At 40.0% G+C, this 23,026-nt stretch overlaps 1 protein-coding gene across 1 annotated transcript; it reads right to left on the bottom strand.

The window, feature by feature from the left end:
- Nucleotides 1-501: 501 nt before the first annotated feature.
- On the bottom strand, nucleotides 502-22,376 carry NUFIP2 (nuclear FMR1 interacting protein 2). Its single transcript, XM_037495501.2, has 4 exons — nucleotides 22,004-22,376; nucleotides 15,457-17,184; nucleotides 3,771-3,803; nucleotides 502-1,734 (listed from the first exon to the last, which is right to left on the bottom strand). Exons 1-4 carry the CDS (start codon nucleotides 22,275-22,277, stop codon nucleotides 1,682-1,684), a joined length of 2,088 nt encoding a protein of 695 aa, XP_037351398.1. The 5' UTR covers nucleotides 22,278-22,376; the 3' UTR covers nucleotides 502-1,681.
- Nucleotides 22,377-23,026: the final 650 nt, after the last annotated feature.

Genomic DNA, 23,026 nt, shown 5'->3' on the forward strand with positions numbered 1-23,026 from the left:
ATATTCTCTACTCTAAGTTGAGTCCAACAGCTTCATTTGCAAACTACTTGTTAAAAGCCTCAAATAATCAACGAAACAAGAAAACTCATCCATACTACAGTCATTCAAAACTGGACATTTCTTAAGCAAAGGGGTAAAAGCAAAAGTAGTTAACTTTCTCCCCAAATACCTCAGGGGATCCAGTCTACTTTTATTAGATTACACCTCTCTGTATAAATGCCCTGCTATTTTAACCTGCATTTGACATACATGGATATACTAATCTGTGTGTGTGATGTGATGCTATGTCAGGCCAGAGAACTTGTTTTTATGCCACTAACATCACCCAATCTTAAATTGGACCCTTAGTTTCTGCACACACAAAAAAATTTATTTTAGCATGCTATATACAAGCTGCAGTGCAACAGGATGGCAATGTGGTAAGACAGGGCTAATGCTCTTCTCTGCCCAAAAGAAAATTTCCAGAATTTCACATTATTTTCCTTTAAAAACCCATTTTGCTCTAGTAATAAAATATATTTATTAAGATATAATTAGAAGCTAATAAGCTCAGAAGTATAGTTTGCATGAAAACACACTTTCTATAGGCAGGGTTTATTACCTCCTCACTGGCTAAAAACATGAAAAGTTTTATAGTTTTCATGGACATTTTTCTTCCTCCTTTAGATTAACTGAAAAATTAAAAGAATTTACGGAAAGGTAACAGAAGTTTCTCTTCAGATGTTTGATGAAAAACAAGGAAAACAGCACATTTAGTGTTAGTGACAGAGCAAGTCTGGAGCACCTACAGTTGAAAAGCAGAATATATTTTTGCTCCCACTTAAACAGTTACATTAAAATATGGGCAGAGTATTTTTTCATATTAAATATCTAAAGCCAATTGTTTGTTCTGTAACTTTTCTTTAAATGACATGTATAGATTCCTCACTTGTTAAAAGTCCAATATGTAACCAAAGGCAAGTGAACTATGTACCACCAACTATTCCAATTTGTAGAACTTCAATGCCCCCCTCCCCCAAAAAATTAAAAGAAAGTATTTCCCCAACACCCCACAGAGGCTGCTTAACTTCTGGCAAGACATGCAAATCATATTCACTAAAAAAATTTACCCCTGCAAACTTCAAGGCATTTATCCAGCATTCTCGCAGGGCTTAAGGTATAACCCAAAAAAATCAAGGAAGGAGTGGGGGAAATGTTGAATCATTCTGGGTTCCCAGTGATTAGTGTATCACTTTAGTCACAGAACAAGATACAGAGATCTTTTAAGTGGATTTGCCTTTCCAGTGGGTCATTTGTTGCCCAAGCTGATGACAGTAGGAACTTTAGAACCACGCTTGTTAAGTCTGTATTCATTAATCACTTGCATTCACACTTAAAAAACAAAAACTAACAAAAGAAAAGGAAAAAAAAACTATTCAGTACCGGAGATTAAATAACCATGTGTAGTCTCTTGAAATAAATTTGATTCCTTAAAGAAGTCTAATTACTTTCAGTTGCCTTTTTTTTTAAATAACTATATATATATATATATATGTATATATATATATTTGTATATATTATCCTGTGATTCTACTTATGGTTCCTCTGCTGCGTTGAAGATCTAGGAGCATAAAAGCCTGTGTCTCCCATGAACGGTGGCTCTAATATGCTGCAGAAAGGTTACAATAGGCAGTCTGGTCCTTCACTGATCTGGACTATCCATGGCTTCATTGTAAGTGATTATCCTTTCGGGATCTAGAGGGAAGGTTAAAAAACAAATACATAAATAACAAGAATTGAGGTGCCAAAATGCCCATCTTCCAAAAACAAATCCCAAATAACCATTTAAATTGCTTGTGTTAATGGAAACACAATTTAAAAATTACTTTCTCTTTGTATGAACACATGTAATTCACTTTCTCGACCCAATCAACATCCCATGGATTCCCACCAATGGAGTCCTCTAGTCAGTGAGGGTCTCAACTCCTACAGGTAAACAAGTTTATATGTCTCTCTTGATTATAAAAGCACATTTGAAAAAAGACAAAGAAAAAAAACCTGGTAATCTAATACAAAAACAAACACTTGGATCTGTCTGTCTGTCTGTCCGTCTATCTATCTATTGCTCTTCTCAGCACAATGAAGTCAGTATTTATTTTCACCAGTGAGAACTATCTAGTAATGAATTGTTCAAGAATATTTAGCGCAAAAAACTTCAGGTTAAGTTAGGTTAGCAAAACTACCAGTTCAATCCTATCCTAACTTCCTGCCATACTAACAACCTTTATTTCAGCAACAGCCTATCTCTATGGATCTTTAAAATAAAACAAACTTGGGTTTAAAAAAAAAAGTGAACAAAGACTCCAGTGTTACTCTAAAATCCTATTAGTCTGTATGCTGCTCCCCTCTTCTGGAGAGAGAATGGTTTTATTACATACTATTTCTATCATAAAAACTTTGAAATATGGGCCTCCCCTGGTGGCGCAGTGGTTGAGCACTGGGCTGTGAAGCTGCCCGCAGCCTCTGCAGCACCGGTTCGATCCCCGGCCAACAGGCGAGGGTCCCACATGGCGCGCAGACCTCTCCTGCCACGCCCGCTGCTCCCCTCAGCAGTGTATTTCGTCAGTCTGCCTGTTCTGTTCCCCGCTTTGTCTCTGGTGAATTCTCTCACCGTCCTGTGTTTCCAACTGTACCCAGTGCTTGTATAAATAAATAAATAATCTTAAAAAAAAAAAACTTTGAAATATGCATGCTTAAGATAAAAAAACAGCAAACCAATAAAACCTGCTACCTAGTGGAAAATAAACACCAAAGACTGAAAACAACACCAAAGACTCAAGCATACCTCTAAGAATCAATCTTATTTATTCCAGAGATAATATAATATCCTTTTAGGACTCCAAATGTCATCCACTAGTAACCTGCCATGAAGGTAATACTCACTCTTAATAATAGTCATTTTACAGTAAAAACAGGCAGATCCACTTTTGAAGGCATATAATTCCAAGTCTACCTTTTTTTTTTAAATCATTTGTATGTGAATAAGAAAGTACACAGAAATCAACTCAAAGCAAGTTAAAAGTTTGGTAGTATCTTCAAGCCACAGCTTGTTGACAAAGACTGGGCCCAAGAACAAGGCAGGTGGAAGGAAGAGCAATGTTGGAAAATCAGTGAAACCTAACATCCTAGTCTTGTCACTTTCTAACTATAGGAATTTCTTTTATATTAACTAGTAAAGTAGGTAGGAAGTAGATTACAATTCAGTTACAAAATTCTAAAAACCCAAACCTGTTAGTGACTAGTTCTCTACACCAAACTTCTACTTTATTTCAGGTATTCTACAACTACCACATTTTAATATATTTGGTAACAAGTTGCACAATAATTAGGATAACCAACTTGAATTTTTAAAAAATTCCCAATAATGAAGATGTGGATTAGGCAGTCCCTCTTCCTTCTTCTATTCATATCTGATTTATGGAGGATAAAAGAGGTTAATTTGCTATTCTTAGATTTCCAGCCATCTTTCCTGAAAACAAACAGTCCAGATTAAGTTTCTGTAACTACTGATAAAGGCTGGTCATAAATGGAATGGTTATTCATGCTGGTTTCCAAGACTTAAACTATTTATAGGCTGTCTTACTTTCATAATTAGGGAGAAAATATTCATGTTGTTCATCACCTGGCAGGTAAAGAATTCTTTCTTTTATGTGGTAGGTCACTACTCAAGTTATTCCCTTCCCCAATAATGTTATTAGCACTAACATTTCAAGTAACCGAACCATTCTTACCTTGCTTCTGCAAACTCCAAACAGATTCCATTTCTGAAGGGAAAAAAAAAAGATTATTTTACACACAAAAGCAAAGTTTGAATTATCACTAAGCTGGAGTAGTATTGAAATAGCACAGTTCTATGAAACTCATACAAAACACTAACTTTCCTATTAATTCTTAAGTGCATCATACAGATTACCTTAAGTATTAGTCAATTATATTAGAAATCAAATTCCTGAGAGAATAATTCTGCCTATAAATAGTAAAGAGATACAAAAGCATGCTATACACAAAATATTCCTTATCTTACTCATTGTTACTAAAAAAAAAATATTTTTTGACAATTCTTCAACAAGATGCCCAAGTCTTCTGTATAAAGCATTCATTAAATATGATTTAGCTTCATGCTTTAGTTGATATTATACAACTTCACGTTTTAGCTGATATTATACAAAAACTAATCCAACACAACCAACATTTCTTCTTTTAGTGAAAGTTACAGAAATCTTGTATTTTACAACAAATAAATTCCTGAATTTTGAATATAAATTACTTTTTGCATTATGCAAAGCGTAAGTCTACATTTAATTGTATTCTGAGAGAAAAAATTAATAGCTTTTTCATTTTAGCCCAACTATACAGTAATATTTCCTTCTCTTTCCCACTATAAACGTCAACCTGCCCCCGTCTTTATTTGGGAGCACCTGGGGCCCAACATTTGAGTCACAGAAGCAATCATACCACTCTAAAAGCAAACATACAAACTTTAGAATAAAAAAAAAAAACACCTATTTGCATATATACCTATTTGCATATCTTTAGAATACTGAAGACATTTCCTTAGCTTAAATTAGAAGATTCAGTTTTAGGTTTTACTCTATACTATTGGTTTTATATGACTCCTGGTAAGCTAACTTTCATTACCCTCAATTACGGCTTCTGGAATAGTGAATTTACAATTTCTGAAGAAAAAGGATAACCTAACTAAAAAATTAGCCATGGGCCAGCCTACCTTCTAGCCAAGAAAAAAAATCAGCATTATTAAAGTGCTGAGAAGTTCCCCTTCCTACGAATAACTTCTATAACTAGCAGCAACTTGACTGCCTTGATTAGAATTTGTTTCCACGAAGACTTAAAGATCAGAAAAAGGAAGGAAATGAAATAGTATATACATATTGTACCATACTTACACAATCCTACTAACAAGAAGTTAGTGATAAAAAACTCAGAGGAAAGGAGTGACATTAATTTTTGCCCTCTTAGGTTACAAAAAGCCTCAATTTAGAGTTTAAATATGAAATGCGAAAGGTAACTAAATGAATAGTGTAGCTTTAACTATCACAAGAGAAGCTAACAAATGAATTGCATAAAGTTACAAAGAAAGTCGCAGAAGGCACTTTCAACTATACAAAATCATAACATGGAAATTAATCTGTTTACTTAAAAGTATTAAAATATTGCCCTCTAATAGATACACACCCCCCTCCCTTTAATGTCGCAATTCTTGTAGATAGGGATCACAGCATCCTATTCCGCAAATTGTTAATTAAAATGGCCACAGGGCCAAATCTGGGAACATCAGGAAAAATTTCTGGTATTTATTAAAAATCTAATTTAGATTATCATACAAATTTGAAATTTTATTTTATCAACAATTCTTATTTGATATAAATTTACTTAAGCCATTCATCAAATGAAGAAAATGTAACATTCAATTTTCTGAAGCAGACTACTTTTATCACAATGCTTCATGTAGTAAATGTCCAATTACTTACAAGTCCTTAATTCTGAGTTTGATCCCCGGTCAGGGGGCTACCCACACGGTGTAGCATGTCTCTCCTGACTCACCTGCTGCTCCCCTCAGCAGTATATTTCAGTCAGTCCACCTGTTCTGTTCCCCACTGTTTCTGGTGAATCCTCTCACCCCCCCTACACCTCTGGCCTGTACCCCAGTTCTTGTATGCATAAACAAATACATCTTTTAAAAAATAAAAGAAAAAGAAAGATGCAAAAATAAAATGTTTGCCCCATGTGAGTTTAGAAGAGTAGGTAGCTTTATTGAAGGGGGATTCTAAGTAGAAGGATCAGTGTGCGGGAGACTTGGTAGTATTAAATAACAAGGTATGTTGGAGGTGTCAGCAAACTGAGCATCTACAAATTTGCTTTCGCAAAACAAAGTTTTGTTGGAACAGAGTCACACCCACTGGAGATTTTATATATGGCTGCTTTTGTGTACAAAGCAAAATCAAGTAATTGTAACAGAGACCTTTAGAAACTCAGAAAACCTAAAATATTTACTATCTGATCCTTCAGACAAAAAGTTTGCTGACCCATGCTTTAGTGGTCATTAGTAATTAAGGCTGAAAGTCACCCAAAGAAAAAGATTTAGACAAAAGAAGCTATCAGCAGCCACTGCAGCACGAGTTCTATCCCCAGGCCAGGAGTTCCATCCCCCTCTAGGGAGCTAACCCACACAGTGCAGCAGAACTCTCCTGTCTCACCTGCTGCTTCCCTCAACAGTGTATTTCAGTTAATCCATCTGTTCTGCTCTGCACACTGTCTCTGGCACCTCTGCCCCACAACCCCAGCTCTTGTATGTATACATATGTAAAATAAATTTAAAAAAAGAAAAAGGGGCCTCCCTGGTGATGCAAGGTTTAAAACACAACCTATGAAGTAAGCCGCAGCCACTGTAGCACAAGTTCAATCCCCAGCCAGGGAGCTACCCACATGGTGCGGCAGACCTCTCTGACCTGCCCGCTGCTCCCCTCAGCAGTGTATTTCAGTCAGTCTGCCTGCTCTGTTCCCCACTCTGTCTCTGGTGACTCCTCTCACCCACCACACCTCTGGCCTGTACCCCAGTTCTTGTATGCATAAATAAAATCTTTAAAAAAAGAAAAAGAAAAAGATTTAGACAAAAGAATACTCTTCAGGGGAAAGAGCAGAAAGACACCAAGGAGGAAAAACTTAGAAAAAGAAAAACAGTGGTCTGTTATTTAGAAGAGAGAGCACACAAAGGCATACATAATATTTAATCACATAGGTGAAAGGAAGTCACTGAGGAAATCTGAAGTTATTGTACTAATTAGTAATGATTTGCCAAGGCAATTGAAAAGAATGACATGACAATTCAGAAAGTGTTACTGCAAAAGCAAAGAAATTAGGACAGCTGCATTAGGAATGGAAAAAAAAATGCTGATGTTAGAGATCTAAGAATAAGGGACTATATGTTAATTCAGTAAGCAGGAAAGTAGTAGCAGGTTTGTGAAGAAACATTCAGTTTTATATACAAAGAATTCGAGAGGTGACACTAAATATATATGGTCTGAATTCAAGAGCAGTTAAAATGATAGAACTGAATAAAATTAGCATGAGACAGGGACTCAAGGAAAATCAGTATCTGAAGAAAAGAGAATGGTATCAGTATTGAAGATGCAGAAAGTAGAGAAGTAGGAGAGGCATGGATATGCAAACTAGAGAGCTCAGTGAGGGAGTGTTCAAGCTACTGCAATTCTTTTTTTTTTAAAAGATTTACTTATTTAGGGTCTCCCCTGGTGGCGCAGGCGGTTGAGTGCAGCGCTATGAAGCTGTCCACAGCCTCTGCAGCACTGGTTTGACCCCAGCTGGCCGGCGAGGGTCCCACATGGCGTGGCAGACCTCTCCTGTCTCACCCACTGCTCCCCTCAGCAGTGTATTTCAGTAGATCTGCCTGTTCTGTTCCCTGCTCTGTCTCTGGTGAATCCTCTTACCCTCCCACGCATCTGGCCTGTACTCTGGTTCTTGTATAAATAAATAAATAAATCTTAAAAAAAAAGATTTACTTATTTATGCATACAAGAATGGGAGGTGCAGGCCAGAGGTGTGGGGGTGAGAGGATTCATCTGAGACAGAGTGGGGAACAGAACAGTGGAATGACTGAAATACGCTGCTGAGGGGAGCAGTGGGCCAAACAGGAGAGGTCTGCTGCACCATGTGGGTAGCTCCCTGGCCAGGGGATAGAACTCGTGCTGTAGTGGCTGCTGATAGTTTCATAGGTTGAATCTTAACCCCCTTCCGCCATCAAGGAGGCCCCTACAGCAATTCTTACCCAAAGTTAAGACACTTATAACTTTCTAGTCACCTATCCCTTTTTTTCTATACCAATGTCACAACCAATGTCACTAGCCTGGTTCCAGCAGTGATATCTTATGAACATTCCTGCAGTTGTCTTTGAAATGGAGTCTTTAATCAAGTTCCCACTTTCTTTTGATACCATGGCTATCATTTCTAACATTTCAGTGAAAATTTACTCCCTGTAGGAAAACTTATTAGCACTCTGAAAATGAATAATTACTTGTCTCGTTTAAAATTTATTTCTATTTGGGCTTCCCTGGTGGTACAAGGGGTTAAGACGCAACCTATGAAGCTGTCCACAGCCTTTGCAGCACCAGTTCGATCCCAGGCAGGCCAGGGAGCAACTAGTAGACCTCTCCTGACTCGCTCACTGCTCCCCTCAGCAGTGTATTTCAGTCAGTCTGCCTGTTCTGTTCCCCACTCTGTCTCTGGTGAGTCCTCTCATCCCTTGCACCTCTGGCCTATACCCCAGCTCTTGTATGCATAAATAAATTAAAAACAAAAATCTAAAAATAAAATCTATTTCTAGCATTTGACACATCAATAAATAAGATGATTAGGTTAAAAACATCTTAACTTGTATCATTCACCTTCCTTCAAACAAATTAAATAACTGGCACACTTCGAACACTATTTCATTTCTTCTATGCTAAACATTCTTCTTCTCTATATATAATAAATAGGCCAACTTCCACTTCTTTGAATCCTGACTATCCCCTTCCTGACCTGACCCCATCATCAACCTTAGAGGTTCCCTATGTTCCAACTGTTTTTATATATTTTTCCAGAGCAATCACACCAGTAATATATTTCTCTCCATATTGGAATAAGGTTTCTTTATGACAGGAATCCTCTTTCATTACCATTACTTTGAACAGGCTTGTTGCAATTAATACTGATATCAACAATATACTTCTCTTAAGGCAGTCAAGAAGTAATAACATAACGTTATTACAGTAGACCCATTAGAAACTGCTGATGTTCAACCTTTTTTTACTTACAAAAATAGTAATTTTAGGGCCTCCCTGGTGGCTCAAGGGTTGTTTAAGCACCACACTATGAAGCAATCTGCAGCCTCTGCAGCACTGAGTTCAATCTCCCGCCAGCCAGGGAGCTACCCACATGGCACAGCAGACCTCTCCTGTCTAGCCCACTGCTCCCCTCAGCAGTGTACTTCAGTCATTCTGCCTGTTCTGTTCCCCACTCTGTCTCTGGTGAATCCTCTCACCCCCTGCATCTTTGGCCTGTAACCCAGCTCTTGTATGCTTAAATAAATCTTTAAAAAAAATTGTAATTTTATATGATCCAACCAACCAGATTCAGCATTTAATTCTAAAATCCTTCAAAGAAAAATATGGAAGCTAAGCAGGTTAAGTTATCTACAGGCTTTTTGCCTTTAAAAATTATTTAATAATCATTTAAAACATTTCACAATCATTTTAAACAGCTTCATAATCATGTAACATTTTTTAAAAGCTCATAATGGCTCCTCCCTCCAAGATAGTAAATCAAATGTAATGTCAAACAAATCTATCTCACACTGAGAACCCCCAGATCAACTTATGATTAATCCTGTCTTCTGATTCCTTTTATTAAGTCATTTTAAACCAAATTCTGTAAAATTTCTGAAGTAGTGACATGGTAAATTAAATTTTGGATTTGCCCCACTAATTCTGATTTACCCATCTTTTGAAAATCACCGACTATTCCAACATCATGTTTTGCTATTCTGATTTCCTCTTTCTCAACCAATCCATGAGAATCATGAGTAAAAGTAAATATTGGAAGGTATTGTCTTTGGATGTGGTGAGAGGGTAGAATAGAGAAAAAAGGTAAATTGCAGCAAGATCATGCCTAATCTTTTGCAAAGACTGTCAAATTTCTCTCTACCCTTTTCCATTTAGACTATACCCACAGACAACAGAGCAGATTCTCAAATAAATTTTGCTAAGGTAGCTGGAAGTCACCACCTTCTCAGTAAATGTTAACTCCTTAATTAATTTCAGTCCTACATTCCCAATTCGGAGCTTCACCAAACCGCATTAAGCTGAATTGTCTGGACTTCTTCTAAATACACACAAAAGAAACTTGGAACCTGAGGATCTGTTTTGGTTGTGCTCATTTCTACTACTATATTTATTCTAATCCAGTTTAATTTTAAAGGTAAAATATCAAATTCAAGTTGCTTGAAATAAAAGTTCCTACTATGAGAGTGATAGACCCATTTCTGCTGAACCTCAATTATTCAGTGAAATCTGGGGCTAAATTTTAGCTGCTATAAATTCCCTAGAAATTACTTTTCAGAATAATATGAAAGTAAATACATTATTGCACTTAAAGCAGACATGAGTGTTCACACACAGTATTAGTACTAAGATGGCCAAGTAATTATAAAAATGTGTCTTATAGCATAATTAGTTGTTACAAACATTCCCATTTGTCCCATATTATGGGGGGGGGGAGCGGGGGAGGGTCTCCTTTCCAAGTCTAGGAAATTCAATTAGGGCTAAAACCAGTCAAAACTACAGGCCCAGGGCCTCCCTTGGTGGTGCAAGGTTCTTCACAGCACTATGAACCTATCTGCAGCCATTGCAGCAGCACGGTTCTATCCCCTGCCAAGGAGCTAAACCACATGATATAACAGACCTCTCCTGTCTTGCCCACTGCAGTTTATTTCAGTACATCTGCCTGTTCTGCTCCCCAATCTGTCTCTGATGAACCCACTCACTTCACGCATCTCTGGCCTGCACCCCACCTCTTGTGTGTATAAATAAATCAATCTTGGGGGGGGGGAACTACAGGTACCTGCTAGTAAGACTATTAGAAAGAGCTATGATAACATAAGCAATCATGGAGCAGTTGCAATAAAATGGAGTAAAAGTGGAAATACATATTAAGCCTTGTGTTAAAAGGAGAAAATTTATCAACCAGAAACCCATGATCTTGCAGCAATTTATCTTCCTTCTCTATTCTACCCTCTCACCACATCCAAAGAGGATCCCTTCCAATATTTACATTTACTCATGATTCCCCAATTTTCCTATTCTTTCTCTACTTACCCTAAGTCAAAAATATTCACCATCCATCAAAACTCACTTTTAATACTGCTACTCCATTAAAACACACCCCACATTTATTCTTCCAACCTTTACCCCATTAGAAATTTTCCCTCCATTAAAATGTCCTAGTCATTTGTTTCCTTCCTATAACATTTAAAATCTGGCCATATAGATTGTTTTCACCTCTACATGATCAAGTTCTTTAAGAGAAAGATTCAACCTGTCAGTCTTTCACAACTAAGACATTATATTATTTGCCCATGGTTAAGTACATAAAAGGGAAAAAATACGCACGCCTCTAAATTATTCTACAACTCAGTAGTTTAGAAAAATGTGGCAGAGAAAGAGATTAAACTGAGCGAATTTTTTTTTATTCTACGGCTCTAACCAGTTCTGGTGAATTAAATCACCTATGCCTATAATCTGCCACCTGTGAAGGTAACAGAAAAACAAATATTTAAAATTTCATTCAACAACCTACAGTTGCCTTGGGAATACACACCATTGATAGTTTTCATGCTGATTCATCCCAATTATCAAGAATTAAATCTTACTAGATGCATCTCTATGTACTAGCCCAATTTACCCTATCAAATTATTTTTAATGACTATTCCAAAATTCTTGCTATCTTTCAGAGCAGTATTAGCCAGGCAAGATCAATCAACCTAGTTTAAATAAACACTGACCAAACACACACTCCACAATCTTATTTCAGCAGACTTGGCTTCTTCATCTAAGTTTAGATGATTTAAAAATCAAAGATTCTACTAACCTAAGCATTCTAAGAAACTACTTTGAAGGAGGCAATATGGCCTGAGTATATGCAAGTTAAAAGCCATCATTCTACCAAATCCAAAGTAATAAAATGCTATAAAACCTGGAATTCACCTTTTTAAAACTCCTATCAAAAAGAACGACAATGTTTTTTAATGTTAAACTTGACTATGGTGCACTGGAGTTCATTATACTATTGGTTCCATTTTGGTGTATTTTTAAATGCCTTTATAAGCAACTTAAATAATTATTTCCTCAAAAGTTTTGTTTTATAAGAACCACATGACACACAGGAAAAAAGGACTTAACCTATCACCTTAGCTATTGGTACTGCTATGTAAAGTTACATATGCCCTCACAGAACACTAAACAGTTTCTTTTTTTTAAAGATTAATTTATTTATGCATACAAGAGCTGGGGTACAGGCCAGAAATGGCGGGGGGAGGGTGGGGGGGGAACGGCTGAGATGATTCACCAGAGATAAGAGTGGGAAAACAGAACAGGCAGACTGAAATATACTGCTGAGGGGAGCAGCGGGAGAGACAGGCGAGGTCTGCTTCACCACGTGGTGGCTCCCTGGCAGGCCATGGGAATGGAACTCGGCCATGGGGATCGAACTCGTGCTGCAGAGGCTGTGGATTGCTTCATAGTACAGTGTTTAACCCCATGCACCACCAGGGAGGCCCCAGAATTAATAAGTTTTATATAAGAAAAATCTGTAGCATAATACATATCAAACACTACAAGAAAAATCTCAAGAACTAGAAGTTCCATCAATCCCTTTTTATGCCTCATAGTAATTCTTCATTTCACATCCTCGTAATTGTCCTGAACACTCAGATTTTTAAAAATCTACAATACTTTTAACGCTACCAGCAATTAAATTTAATGTATAAAATGCACCATTCCTACTGAAAAGACATATAATACCCTCCTACCAATTATTTCCAAGTTATTGGAGGGCTCATTTTTGAAATTAGGAGATGTATATACAGAACTTTCAATGCTAAACCTAACCTCAACTTACTAAGAGATTACTATTAAACATTTAAAGACTACACTAAGTGGGCCTCCCTGGTGGCGCAAGGGTTAAGACGCAATCTATGAAGCTATTTGCAACCACTGCTACACAAGTTCGATCCCCCTGACCCCACCAGCCAGGGAGCAACCCACATGGTACAGCAGACCTCTCCTGCCATGCCGGCTGCTCCCCTCAGCAGTATACTTCGTCACTCTGCCTGTTCTGTTCCGCGCTCTGGCTCTGGTGAATCCTCTTACCCTTCTGTGCTTCTGACTACCCAGTGCTTGTATAAATAAATAAATAAATCTTTAAAAAAAAAAAAAAAAAAAACTAAGAAAATAGAACATTTTAAAAGATATTCCAGCAGTTCAACTGATTATTCTTTTAGAGTTTTAAGAAAACTTAAAGGGGGGGATGGGGGTGAGCCTCCCTAGTGGTGCAGGGGTTAAAGATACAGAGCTTGATTCCCAGAGTTCAATCCCCAGACCACCAGGGAACAACCCACATGGCTCAGCAGACCTCTCCCATCTTGACCACTGTTCTCCTCAGCAGTGTATTTCAGTAGATCTGCCTATTCTGCATCCCACTGTTTCAGGTGAATCCTCTCATCCCTTGCAACTCTGGATTACACCCCAGTTCTTGTATGCAAAAGATAAAAATAATAAATCTTAAAAAAAAAAAAAGAACTAAGTGGGGAAAGGGCAAGTCTTAATCTATTATTCTAGGAGGGGAAAAACAACTGATACAACCTAATCTCAATTCCAACTATAAAATTCAAGCTAATGCAATTTTGCTAAGTAAAACCTTTCAGTAACACCAGCAAAACAAAATAATTGCACCATTGTAAGAGCATCTGGTTTGATTATCACTGTTTTCCTATTTAGTCCACCTATAGGGAAAATGCATAAAGATCGCCTAGAAATAAGACCTCAATGCTCCTAATTTAAAAAGGCCTGCCAATTCTCTGTAATAAAAACCATACATAGCAATCAATTATCCAATTGAACAACTTGTCCCCCAAAATTTTGCAGTTTACTGTAGGAGAGCATAACACAACCAGACATCCCCTCGAGCTCACACAAAAACCACCTGTACAAAACACTTTGATGAAGATTTTCCAAGTTATGGTCTCTGGAGAGCAAAGGCACAGGAAAAAAAAAAACAACACTCAACTTCCCAGGAAGACTTTAACTTATAATCACCCACCATGTCTTAAAGACACTAAGGATTTCTGAAAACATCCAGCTCCTGACGTTAAAAGAACAGTGTGCTGGAGAAGACAGGGAATTTTATTTGCTGGGATTCCAGGATTCCTACTCCTAAACTCCCATAAGGCAATTCTATTACTTACTCCCACATTTTTTGAAGGAAGAAACAGAAAAAGGACATCCATCTGTTTACTTTTCTAAATGTCTTTCAATTTGCAGATAAGGAAAGGTATGCAGACTAATTTGTTTTAAAGTCACAAAAAGCTTTGTCACTCATCTGAGGTAGTGATTCTTCCAGGGAGAATATGGTAATTACTTCATTCCCACAACCTGATAAATTGCTCCTTCTCTGCAATTTTAAGTTATAGCCTTAAAGAGCCACTGTTAAAAATGAGAAGGTGCAATATGTATTAGGTGTGTGCGTGCATGCATGCATGCCATAGGGATTCTGTAAGGGGAGGGAAGAAGGGAGTGCAACTGAAGTAAAAATTGAAAATCACTGTTCTCAAAAGTATCTTGGTTGCAAACATCATTCATTAAACCTCAGTATTTGCTGTAAGATTTAAATTAACTATGCCGTACAGCATTTTTTTCTTTATGACACAAATAAACCACATTCTAAGAAAGTTATTAGCATGAAACTTGAAAGACAGGGCCTCCCTGGTGGCGCAAGGGGTTAAGTCTTAGCACTATGAAGCTATCCTGCAGCCACTGCAACAGGAGTTCAATCCCCCTGCCAGGGAGCTACCCACTTGGTGCAGTAGACCTCTCCTGCCTTGCCTGCTGCTCCCCTCAACAGTGTTTTCAGTCAGCCTGCTTTTCTGTTCCCCACTCTGTCTCCTGTGAATCCTCTCACTCCCGCCACTGTACCTCTGGCCTGTACCCCAGTTCCTCTATGCATAAATAAATCTTTGAGAAAAAACAACATAAAAAAATAACTGGTTCCCTTTAAATTGGGGCTTTAAGGCCATGTAAAGTACAGACTCACAAAAGCCTGATTTCTAAGGGAAAAAAATAGTTTGACACTCCATCTTTTTGTATTCCTCAAAAACATGGCTCCTACTCATTTTAAGCAAGCTAAAACTACCAAGTTCACAAACAAAGCATAGGATATGAAAAGCAAAAGGTAACATCTGTTCAAAGAAAAATGTTGAGGACAATATATTCTTCCAATATAATAATAACTCCTATATATTCTCCTAATACACACACGTTTTATTTTTAAGAGAAAATATATCACCACTTTAGGCAACACCTCCTCCATCCCTCTTTATTTTTGAACCAGGTAGGTTAATTATCCCTGTCTGCATAAAAAGAAATGGTTTTAAATTAAAAACTTCAACCACACTATTTCAAAAGACTCTCAATTATAGTTTGATATCAGCTGTTTATCCAAACTTATTCTCAGCCTAGTTCTAAAATTTTTAATCTCAGAGTAATTTCTAAAATGCACTCTTAATACAACAGCTAACAAATGTATTAAAAATTGACCAATAAGAATTTTCATATAGGAAACAAATGAGTTACCTTTAGTGTGATATACAATAGCAGCCCTCAGGTCAAAAGAACCCCAGCTATCATTCCCTTCTAGGCCTCTCTGGTATCTCTGTTCTTTGGCAGAGCCTAACAAAGTGTTCGTAGGAGAGGCCAGAGGATTTTGATTTTCTATCTCGTAGTCCTTTGAGAGAAACACTAAAGCACCTTGACTACTGGTGTCTGCTTTTTGCAGGTCACCTATATGACTGGATTCCAATGATAAGGCTCCACTCTCACTAGTAGTCCCAGATTTTAGAATGCTGCCCAGAACTTGAGGACTAGTCCGTTTTTCCAGCTCATAGGCCTTGGGAAACACAGGATGCTCAGTTCCTGAGGGGAGTATTTCGGCACCCTGTGAAACCAAAGTGGCAGGATATTCCCCTTGAAATGTCACCTCCATCACTTTATGATCTGATGACTTCCCAGTAACAGTGTCAGGGCCAGCACTGGGCTCATTTATAAATGATAAACCCCACTGATTCTGGAAGATATCCCCCAGGTTTTGTTGATCTGTCTGAGAGGGTAGATCCACTTGTGCTGTGCTCAACAGCACAGTTTGCATATTTGAAGGGTAGATAAAAAGGCTAGACTTAATTTGTTCAACAGCTGCTGAAGTCAGATTCATGTCCTGGAGAACTGAATCAGTCCCAGAAGAGATGGGTGTTAGAGTATTAGCAGCAGTGGTTAGCAGTGGCTGACCCCCTGGAGAATACACACTTGCATCAGTCCCTGCTAAAACAGGTCCATTAGAAAAGTTGGCTGAAGTAACAGATTTCAGCGCTGACATAGGGACCTGGGATAACCGACTTGAAGACTGAGTCTGAGCTTCCCCAGCAGATGACGAGGAAGAGGATGATGATGAAGATGGTGACACGGAAGAGTTCTGTACAGTTTTGTTGAGGTTTTCCTTAACTTTGCTTGCATAACTTATTTTAGGAACTATTTTAGCACTGCTATTGTCCACTGGAAAAACTGGGGGTGGTTTAAATAGAGTCCACGAGTCCTCTTTGGAGGCAACAGCAGAAGCATGCTTTCCTTTGGGCCGATCATCAAACTTTTTGCTGCTCACACCAGGTTTAATATCAGAACTTTTCCGTAGCATATCGCCCATGGCAGGTTTTCCTCGACTTGTTCCTCCAGGACCAGCTTCATACTTCCAAATGGGCTTTGAACCATCTACTCGATTTCCCTTTTGTTCATTACAATCAGGCTTGAAAGTTTCAAGTCCCTGTTTTAAGGTTGGGACACTTGTCTCTTGTTGCATTATTTTGTCCTGCACTAAATTAAGGTTTTCACAACCCTTGGCACTATTGCGCCTAGCTTTCCTTTTTTTAGGAGTGGTATATCCACTCTCAGATCCACTACCATCATTATCTGCCCCTTTGCCCATATAACCATTAGTGATATAGCCAGAATTACTTGTTACAACAACACCATTTGGAATAGCTATAATATCAGTCTTTTCTACAGACTGGTTCTCTCCAGATTTATTTTCATAAGACTTCCCATTCTTTTTGTCCATACTGTTTTTCTGAATAAAATTTCTGGTTTTAATTCCTGCTTTTCCAAAGGTGCTGGTCTTTACAGTCTGCTTCAGATTAGTGTCTACAATTTGGTTGCCATTGATGACCCTGGAAATAGGGGTGGTGGTTTCATCAGAACCCAGACTCTTTAAAGATATTTCTCTTTCTCCAGCATTACCATTTAGTTCACCATAGCCTGAGGAGGAAAGAAAAAAAGTTTTAAAAATTACAATATGTAAATTGCAGTAAAACCTGTTTACTTACTGTGTGCTAGACACTATGCTATGAGCTTTAGCTTTACCTGTTATATTTCACAACTCTGAGAAGACACTTATGCCCATTTTATAGATTAGGAAGTCTTCTAAGTAAGAGACAACTCAGCTGGGATTCAAACTAAAGTGCAAGATCAGAAAGAACAAGTCCTCCTCAGCAGTATGCCATAATCTCCCTCTCATTTAACAAAAAGCAACCTCCCAATCATTCTTACAGGCTGTTATAAAATTTCTTTTACAATTAAGAGCAGAGCTACCCTCCAGGCAAAATCAAGTTAGGGCTGGTGGTCATCATCTTAAATAGTTTCTACTACATTCTATCACACAAAAAATCTAACATTTGAATTATTCTATCCTAGTCCTAAATCAAATATTTCCCACATCATACTTAAGACTAGATCATAAAATGTTTGAAATCAAATTACCCATGTACCAATGTTTCTAATCTTCGTAAGATATTTTCTTCACTTTATATTTCGGTAAACAGATTCTCAGAGAAACTAAGTAACTGACCTAAGCCACAAAGTCAAAGAACTAAGGCCTCCCTGGTGGCGCAGGGGGTTGAGCACAGCACTGTGAAGCAATCTGAAACCTCTGCAGCACAAGTTCAATTCCTGGCTGGCCAGGGAGCTACCCACATGGCACAGCAGACCTCTCCCGTCTCACCTGCTGCTCCCCTCAGCAGTGTATTTCGGTCGGTCAGCCTGTTCTGCTCCCCGCTCTGCCTCTGGTGAATCCTCTCACTGCCCCCACACCTCTGGCCTGTACCCCAGCTCTTGTATTCATAAATAAATAAATCTTAAAAAAAAAGTCAAAAAACTAGAAATCTTGAACTCTGTCTGGAACCCATGATTTCCTATCACTATGAAATACAGCCTACTCAATGTCTCTTAGCAGAAAGCAAGTATTCACTAACAACTACAATGAAAGGTATCTTTCATTCAATTTTAACTATTATAAACTTGTTTATTATTATAGGTTGTTCAATTGGGTCAACAACTTTTCCCATTTCCTTACTAGTAAAAAAGGTGTAAGTTATCTTTCCATGAAATGTTCCCAAAAGCATCTTGAGATCAAGTCATGAGAAAAAGATGCATGATAGAAGAATACATTCATTTAAGGCAACTCTTCAGGGAATGGAGGATAAAATAATACCAAGTTATTTGCATTTGTCACTTTCATTCGGTCTTCAACTTCTGAAGCCTAAAACACACATGAGCCTGTGTGTTTTTGTTTAGTCAATATGCTAAACAGCAACTGACATAACGCAAATCAAAAGTCCTTTGTACATTTTAAGAGTATAAGGACATATTAAGATTTTTTTTTAAGTTTGAGAACCACTGTTTTAAATGAACTTGATATGGTATATAACATAATTTAGGAAGATTCACAACATCACTTACTATAATTTTAAGTCACTCATTCTCCAGAAAAAAAGGAGGGAACACTAAAAATGAGGAAAAAAGGCATTTTCTTCCACAGAATTAACTTTAAGGAAATAACAAAACATACTTAAGACATTCCTAAAATAGACTGGCACAGGACTTGTACCATGCAAGAATGTATTCTATGAAGGTCTTACCTTCTGTAGAGTTACATTTTATTTTTGGCTGCTGAAAAAGCTGTAATAGCCAATCAAGTCAAAATCTAACTATGAAACAATAAGGCAGAGATCACTGTTTAGAATGTCTTCTAAAAATTCAATACTCTAAATATTTTAAGCAGATCTAAGCTGACCCTTGCACAACTCTAGGCCCAAGAGAAGAAACTGCTTATGTCATGTAACATATTAATAGGTTAAAACAAAGTTTTGTATCATTGGGCCCACTAACCATACTCTTTCAGAGCTCAAAGACAGTCTGTCTTAAAACATCCAAAACCAAAATAAAACAAAATTCATTGTCCAAACTAAGCTAAACCAAAACCAAGACAAGTGAACTGAAATAATGCTTCCTAAGATTACTAATATTTCATAGCTCCAAAATCAGAACTCACTGTATAAACACTTCAGAGACCACTATACATCCATCTCCAAGTTTTAATGACAAAACAGCTTTCACTTAACTATATAAATTTCCCCATGGCAACTTTGTTGGTATGCCAAAAGTCTGCCAGAGAAACATTTTCTTTTTAAAATTTAGGTATTTAAAAGAATGTAATCACTAAAAATTACTGAGAAAAATCATAGAACTGCTAGTGCTAAAGCATCTAACCCTACTTCAAATGGATTCAGTAAAACTTCAGTCTTGATGAATTTTGCTTTTTGAATTAGAAAACAAAATTACAGGAATAAATTTGGCCCTCTCCTGCGCCCTCTTCTGGATAAAGAAAAGCTGTTCCTCTTTGGGTTTGTGGGTAATGGGTCATAAAGCCAGCCCCAACATATTAGATATATTTTAAAAATTTTCATTAATTCTCTTAGTGTATTAGCATTGTGCATGTTGAAACAACAGTATTGTGACCAGGACACATGAGAAACTGCTCATCTCAAATTGTTTACATTCTCTCTATGTAGCTAAGACCAGTTTCCCCTATTTGTGCCCTTCTAGAATAACACATACTAATTTGAAGGATGCCAACTTGAGTGGTTCAGGGAGCTGCTTCCACATGTAGAGTCCTTCAGAGAATCATCAATACCTGACTGACAAAACACAATTTTCCAATCTGAAAATACAGCATATATTCCAAGATTTTCTCACCTTAAAGTTGAAAAAGTGCTAACATTAAAAAGATCTAGTGCTTTATAAATTCTTACAATTTTTAAACTATTATAAATCCTTAGGATTAAACACTCTTTACACAGATATATGTTCACTTCTACAGCACACCATCAGTCTCCACCATGCCCAATATGGAAAGTCTTGACATTCCAATTTCAGTCTTCAAAGTTACATTAAGTCTGCAACAGAAAAGCAGATTTTCTACAGTTCTCAGAACTGTTTGACATGCTGGGTTTAACAAGTCACTTAGTCACTTTCTTACCATTCCCTTCATTTACTTTTTATTCATTAGGAATCCTTTCAAAAACAAAAATAAAATCTGCGTGGTTATAAACTTTTGAGTTCATTTCTTTTCAAATGTTTTTAAAAATGACTTTGACCCTCAATCTAACATTTGCTAAAAACAGAGTTTGGGGGATCAATATCCGTTTTAAAATGGGAAAACACCTTTCTTTTTAAGAAGAAAAAAAAAGCCTCATCTGAAACAAGATGGTAGTGAACTAAGCTCATGGATGAGCCACCTCGTTTCACCCTTAAGGACAAGAAAGAAGGGTCAAAACAACTCGCCCTCACCGTCATCCAATCAAGTATTTTTTAATCCCTCTCCTCAAAAACACTACCCAAGCCCAGAAGGTAAATGTTGGGGGGGGGGCTAAAGGGAGATGGAACAAGATTTTTTTTGGGGGAAGGGGGGGTAAAAAATGAGCTGCTGGAAGGAAAGGGCCCAAGTGAAAGCCTAAGAGGCGGAGTCGTGAGCGAACCTGGCAGAAGACGAGGTTCCTGTGGCAGAGAAACTCGTGACCGGGGAGCCTGGTTCCCGCTGGGTACCCCACCCGGCCTTCAGGCACCGCCTCTACCGAAAATGTGCCCCCCTCCTTCCCAGCTCCCCGGCCCCGAGGAGGGCCGCGGTCGCCACCCGCGGCCTCCTTCTCCTTGGGCTCCGCTTCGACGCCGACTCTCCACCCCGACCGCCCGCGCCTCCCGCCGCACCAGGGAGCGGGAAACAGGGCCGGCGGCGCGCGGGGCCCGGCGCAGGCCGCTCCCCTCGTGGCCGCTTCCCTCCCCACCCCCAACCGCCCCGCCCCTCACCCCAGGGACCCGCCCGGGGCCGCGCGGCCGCCACCGGGTTACACAACCCGGCCGGCGACGGGGGGGAGGGGTGGCCGCGGGCCGGGGGTGTCCCCGCAGTGCCTGGGGCGAGGCGGCGGCTGGTGGGGATACCGAGCCACCGGCTCAGCCGCGCCGAGTGCCCCTCGACACCCTTCCCCCTCCGCTCCTCAGTGGGCCGGAGTCGGTGACAGGAATCGGCTTCCAACATGGCGGACAGGAAGCGGCCCCGCGAGAAGGAGAGAACATTCCAGCCGCGCCGGCTCTGGGGGGAGCGGACCCGGGGCGCGGGCCTCGGGAGGAGCTGCGGGGACACACTGCGGGGTCCGGCGCCCAAAAGAGGCGCTTAGGGGTGGAAACGGCCCGAAAGACAAGGGGTCCCAACCGCCCCCCTCGACAGGGAACCCCAAGGCCACAGGTGGGCTTGGGGTGGCGGGTGAGGGAAGACACTTCCTCAACTCTGTCCACCTATCCTCTCCTCACCGCCTGCAAAAGGGCCTCGCGACACCACCAGAGTGGAGGTTGACTAGGCCTTCCTGAGTTACACCCCGAAGATTTGGGGGGCTAGGTTCGCCCTATTCAGGACCCCGAAATTAACGTCCCTCAGGGCCGCTAAAAGGTAAACGGGAAAGAAATAAGGCGAGACTTCCCCCGCCGACCGGCCGGGTCTCCCTCCAGCCCGGGCGGGGGCCGGGAAGGTCACACCGGCCTGTTTGGGCCTCTCCCATGCTGAGGAGGATAGGGCGCTGCACACCCCGCGTCCCAGGCCGAGCTTCGCGAATGAAAAAGAGCTTTCCAGACCCGCAAGGCACAGACACGCACACACCCGACCCCGTCCGCGCTTTCCAGATCCAGCCCCACCCCCATCTCCCCTACCCTCCCTACCCCCTTCCCCCACTCGTCCTCCCTTCCAGACCTATTTTCTTCTTCGGCGTTTCCTGGTGCTGCTGGAGGGCGTGTTTCTGCTCATGTTTCAGCGGCTTCGGCTGGGCCTTGGGGCTGCCCTCGGCTCCATGCTGCAGGTACTGGTGAGACTGCTGGTGATGGTGGTGGTGATGGTGGTTGTGATTGTAGAAATAATAATGGTGGTGGTGGTGCGACTGCTGCTGCTGCTGCTGCTGGGGATGGTGGTGCGGATGGTGGTGGCTGTGATGGTGCTGAGGCTGTGGCTGGCCGGACTTCTCCTCCATTGAAAGCGGCTGGGACTCCCTGGCTGAGGCTGCGGGCTGCTGCACCGTCAGGATCTGAGGCTGCTTCTCAGAGCTCACTCAGTATATCTGAGCGCGTCTCGCCAGCGCACTGGTTAACCGAGGGAGGCTGCGAGATTGGCAGCCGCGCTCCAGCAATCAGGAGCCACGCTGCGCGGCAGGCCCCGCCCCTAGCCCAAATCCTCTTTCCTTCCCCTTTGCCGCTGCCTCCTGGCCAACGCCACTTACCCTATGCAACCTCACTGGGCCCGGCCTTCAACGTCAGCACTATGGCTCTCTCTTCTGTCGCTTTCTCTTCTTCACCGCGCAGTCTGCGAACAGCACTTTCTACACTCCTGGCCCTCAAGCAAGCTCGCGTCGAGTGTAGCAGATTCCACTGGCGATTTCACTGGCTCTGGGAGCCATCTGATGGTTTTGCACCTCCTAGAATCCGGTGGCTTGAAAAAAAAATCTTTTCCGGGTAATCAGAGGGGAAGCTCAGTTCCCTTAACCCTGAGACCACTAGAGGGGCAATACAAAAAGAGGAAATAAATACATTTTTAAGAACACAAGAGCTTCACAATCTAGCAGATCATTTTGTATTCTAGATTCATTTTGCTTTGTATTCATATGCTAATCTCTTCCTTTCCACGAAGGGATTATAGGGTTCCACAATGGGGTATCTGTGTAATTTTCTAAAAGGGCACAAAGGGTTTAAATCATTGTTTCTTGTAGTTCGAGGCAAGAGAGAG

Source organism: Talpa occidentalis, unplaced genomic scaffold, assembly GCF_014898055.3.
Source record: "Talpa occidentalis isolate TD23 unplaced genomic scaffold, MPIMG_talOcc4v2.1 talOcc4.7, whole genome shotgun sequence".
Lineage (NCBI taxonomy): Eukaryota > Metazoa > Chordata > Mammalia > Eulipotyphla > Talpidae > Talpa > Talpa occidentalis.

Coding starts and splice junctions, on each gene's coding strand:
- NUFIP2 (XM_037495501.2), bottom strand. CDS start 22,277: ATGGAGGAGAAGTCCGGCCAGCCACAGCCTCAGCACCATCACAGCCAC. Junction 17,185..22,003: donor AACGCCGAAGAAGAAAATAG/GTCTGGAAGGGA, acceptor TTTCCTCCTCAG/GCTATGGTGAACTAAATGGT. Junction 3,804..15,456: donor TATTGTATATCACACTAAAG/GTAACTCATTTG, acceptor TTTTCCCTTCAG/AAATGGAATCTGTTTGGAGT.